Source organism: Oryx dammah, unplaced genomic scaffold, assembly GCF_014754425.2.
Source record: "Oryx dammah isolate SB20612 unplaced genomic scaffold, SCBI_Odam_1.1 HiC_scaffold_2, whole genome shotgun sequence".
Lineage (NCBI taxonomy): Eukaryota > Metazoa > Chordata > Mammalia > Artiodactyla > Bovidae > Oryx > Oryx dammah.
Window position 1 is genome coordinate 167,040,891 of NW_024070186.1, and position 4,635 is coordinate 167,045,525.

Below are 4,635 nucleotides of genomic sequence, written 5' to 3' on the forward strand. Positions count from 1 at the left end.
GGAATGACCACAGGCAAATTTACCCTACCTCGGTTTTCTCTTCTATAAAATGGGGATAAGAGCCTTGCTTCATAGGGTAGTCTTTATAGATTAAGTAAATTTAAGTGTATGTAAATAAAGTACAGAATAGGACCTGACACACATTAAGTGTGTTCAAACACAAAGTGCCCTTTTACCAGACACACAATACCAAAACTAGACCAAGGGTTCCTCTCCCCCTGAGAGCTGCGGGTGAAGCCATGTGGGGTTCCCAGCCACAGAACCTGGGGGGACCACACACCACCTTCAGCCACACCCAGGTCAATATTAGGAACCCGGACCCACTCAGAACCGTGGAAAACCTTTGACCAAAGCACACGCTCTAGAAACTTTTTTTCTTAAAAAAAAAAAAACTTTCATAATAAAGTTTATTACCTAAACTGGTGGTAAAAAATATAGGATTCTGCATAGCAGAAAAATAAAGCCAGAGACCCTCCCCCAACCCCTGGTTTGTGCAAAGATAATGAGTATATGTAAACATGAAGAGGTAGGAGGTACGAGTTCAGGCCCTGGTCCCAGACAGTTTTAAGTTAAGTTGCTACGACAACCAGGGGGACCCAGAGGGAGCACCAGGAGAGGGCACCCCTCAAGAGGTGGCGAGGGGTCTGTGGCCTGGTCTCCAGCCCAGGGCCGGAGGCGCCTCGCCCCCTACGCCCGCTCCCTCCAACCCAGGTGGGGAGGGCACCCACATGGTCCAGGGAAATAATAATTAATAATAGAAAATAATAAGGCCCCCCAGTTAATGCTGCGGTGCGCGGCGGTCAGATCTGGAAGGGGAAGGAGCTCAGGTAGTCGCGGAGGACGGGGTTGAGGGGGATGCGCGCCAGGTTCTCGCGGCCCACGGTGGCCACGATGCGCTGGCGGCACAGCTCCTGCAGCGGCCGCACGCGGCGCTGGCGCAGCGGGGCCCCCAGCATGCGGCGCGGCGCCGCCACGTAGTGCTCCAGCAGCTCGAAGAGGCAGTCGAAGCTCTCGCGGCTACCGTCCAGGTGGAAGCGGCCGGCCTGGAAGTGCACGCGGATGCTCGTGGGGCCCGAGGCCATCTTCACGCTGAGGGCGAAGAAGCAGTTCCTCTGTCGGCTGTCGCGCACCAGGAAGGTGCCCACGGGCTCGGCGCGCAGCCGCTCGTGCGCTCCGTGCACGCTCAGGGGCCCCCAGTAGAAGCCGCAGGCGTCGAGGAGCGCGCTGGCGCGGGTGATGCGCCGGTACTCGGCGTGCGAGCGGAACGTGCGGAAGTGTGTATCGCCTGGGGCCGGGGCCGCGGCCGCCGGGCACGGCCGCAGGCGCGCCGGGGCCGCGGACGAGGGCGAGGAGGTGGAAGAGGAGGAGGAGGAGGAGGAGGAAGAAGACTCTGGCCGCCGTCTGGGCTCTGCTGCCGTGGAGATTGCATTGTCGGCTGCCACCTGGTTGTGTGCTACCATCCTACACGCGGGGCCGGCCGGAGGGGTGGGCCATAGCGTCCGGGGGTGCGCTGATGGGGGAGACAGGCAATGAGCAGGGAGTCCGGGTGCGACTGGGCAGGTGAGGGCCCGCGAGGCAGCTCGGGAGGGGCGGGGCCCTGGGCTGAGCCGCTCCTAAAGGGCCGAGGGCTCAAGCCTGCGTCCGCGCGGCCCTTTGGGCCTCAGTGGACTCATCCAGAAAATGGGCTTGCCCGCCCGCGGCGCCCTTGCTGGCCGGTGGGAGCTCGGCGGCGCGCTGTGCCGCCTCCGAGTCCGAGTCGAGAAGGGGGCGTGGAGAGAAGCGCCGAGCAGAAGCCTGTCCCGGACTCGGGCCACCGGGTCCTCGGCTCACCGCCCCGCGGCTGCCGCCTGCCGGCCAGGGCGGGAACCGGCGCCTCGTCCGGGCGATTCGGGCAAAAAAGCAGGAGAAAGCGGCGCTGCGGGTACCCCAAGCGCGGGGCCCGCCAGGCTGGGGCCCGCAGGGGCCAGGGGCGTGGCGGCCGCGACCCCACCACGCAGCCCCCGAGGCCGCCCCGGCCCCGGGCGGTCCCGTGCGTTCCTCCCCTCTCCCTCTAGCTTCGTCGCCCAGCGTCCGTCTCACCTGGCGGCGGGGCGCGGGGCGCCGCAGGCGGGGCGGCGGGGGTCTCCGGGGCGGCTCTCGCGCATGCTCCGGGGCCGGGAGCCGTGCAGCTGCCACGGCCGCAGCTCTCTCTGCTGCGCGCCCGCCCCTGCACCAGTCTTTTAAACCGGCTCGGAGGCGTGGGGTTTGCGAGGCCCCGCCCCTGCCGGCTCCGCCCCCTCCAGGCCCGCCCTTCCGCGCCACTTTCGGTTTCTTTTTCTGCGCACCGCGGTGGCCGGCGCTGCTTGACTTTTCCCACAAATCCGGGACCCCTCCTCGGGGAGGTCCCCCAGCCCTGACCTAGCCTCGCACCTGTCTTAGGACCGGTCTGTCAAGGTCTCTAGCACTGCCCTTGAATCTCCGGAGCACTTCTCAGCACCCTCCCTTTCGGACCTGGCGGCCCTCCGGTACCCCCACTGCCTTCGGTTGCAAGATTTCTTCAGGCAAGCCCATTAGGATACTCCGGACTGGCCCTGACACACCAGTCACCTCCGCCAGGTGTCTCAGCACCCATCTCTGGTAGACCTGTGTCCTCTACTCTGGAGCCGGACACCTCCACCCTATCCTGGGGTCTCACCTGGGACCCCTCGGGACTGCTGCCCCCCTCGTCCTGGAGCCTCTAGATGGCCGCATCCGCTCCCTCCCTGCCTGTCGCTGTCCCTGGTCTTGTCTTAGGGTTCCCAGGAAGCGGCGGGTTGACCACAGGCTTCGGAGGAACCCTTTGGCTGCGCGGGAGGGGTACCTCGACTGCGAGCCCAGTTCCTTGGAAACCGGGTGGGGCCTGGCAAGGTCCCCGGCGGCTTTGGCCTGCCTTTACTCCTGCCAGACCGCTGGAGAAACTGAGGCCCGGTGACCGGCAGAGGGGGAGCTCCAAACGAGGCACACCCCGCTCGCTTTCATTCGGGGGAGAGGAGGGAGCCGCTGGGCACCGCTAAATGCACTTTGGAGCCCGGGGAAAAGAGAGTTCATTTTCAGATACGATCATTCCAGAAGCCTACTCTGAGCTTTCCTGGCCAGCCCCTCCTCTTCCTCCCTCCTCTTTTACAGATCCCACCCCCGCCCCCAACTGCTCCCCCCACACACTCACTCCTCGGGTCTTGGAATGATGGGGTACCCGCTACAGTTTGTTCATTTGTGTATGATGCTGTCTGTCATAGAAGGGCATGGAGTAGGTGCCTGGCTAGTACATGTATTTTTGAATGCAAGAAAGAACAAATGAGCTTGGGGGCCGGCTGGTGGGTGGTGAGTTTCTCAGCCTGGAGGGGTCAGGCGGAGTAGCTAGGCTTGGCAGGGTCCTGCCCAACACTGGCACACACTGCCCTCTACAGGCAACTCTGAGGCCGCAGCGCAGCTTTGCCGCTTGGCTCCAAGCCCTGGCGCCAGGTTCTCCTGCCAGCCTCCCTGGCGCTTTCCTGCCCTGGCCCCGGGCAGAGCCCAGGACCCCTGTGTTTCCTGGTGAACACAAGAGGATGGCCCAGAACCCGCCTTATGTAGGATCCCACTGTCTCCCGGAATCCGTGTTGGCAGCAGCTGATGTTGGTCGTTGATGTGGTCGTGTTGGGGTGTGTGTGTGTGTGTGTGTGTTCGGGTGCTGTGGTCAGCCCGGAGCGCCTGCGGGGGGCTACCCTGCGGTGGGTGGCAGCAGGCAGCACAAAGCAGTGGTTGGAAGCTGGACTCTGGCCGCAGTCTGCCTAGTTTCCAATTCTAATTTTGCAACTTTCTGTCCCTCTGACCTTGGACGTGTAATTAACTCCCTTGCCTGGTTTCCTCATCTCTGAAGGGGGTAATAACATCTCCCTCATAGTGTGGAGATTAAAAGAATGATTACGGGTCACGTGCTTACACCAGTCCCTGGTGCGTCAGAGGCATTCAGTAGCTTTTGCTGCTGTTGTTCATCGGCGGTCATCAGCAGCTGTGACAGCATATTGGAGCTCATGGCTTCATGTTAGAAGTCCTAGTGCGAGGAAAGCAGGCCGTAGACAGCATGGGTGGAGTGAAAGGAGAGCGTTGCATGGGGGTTAACCAGGCCCCTGGCTGCTGGCAGTGGGGAGACACAGCACCTCCTTCTCACTGGAGCTGGAGGCGGGTGGTCCAGGCCCAGAGAAGGCAGCCAGGCTGGGCTGGCTCCTGCGTGACTTGTCTTCCTGCCAGCATGTCTCCTTGCCCAGAGCAGATCTATGTCTGATGTGGCCCATATGCCCCCTACCTCTCATTGACAGCCCAGATGGCTGCTTCGAAGAGTTCCCTTTTATTCCTGAGCACTAGGACCTCCTCCTTTCGGCCCCCTACTTGTTGCCACATGCCCACCCATCCCCACGGAGCCCCCTTCTTCATTTCATTTACTGTTACCTGTGACGTGTTAGGTTCTTCCCAACTAGAAGCACTAGTGGTAAAGAACCCGCCCACCAGTGCAGGAGACATAAGAGACGTGGGTTCGATCCCTGGGTCAGGAAGGTCCCCTGGAGAAGGAAATGGCAACCCGTTCCAGTATTCTTGCCTGGAGAATTCCATGGACAGAGGAGCCTGGCGGGCTACAGT

General features: G+C 61.9%; 1 protein-coding gene across 1 annotated transcript; it reads right to left on the reverse strand.

Annotated features, from left to right (window-relative positions):
• Positions 1-380: 380 nt before the first annotated feature.
• On the reverse strand, positions 381-3,456 carry SOCS1 (suppressor of cytokine signaling 1). The gene has a single exon (XM_040230474.1). The coding sequence runs from the start codon at positions 1,458-1,460 to the stop codon at positions 801-803; it is 660 nt and encodes a 219-aa protein (XP_040086408.1). The 5' UTR covers positions 1,461-3,456; the 3' UTR covers positions 381-800.
• Positions 3,457-4,635: the final 1,179 nt, after the last annotated feature.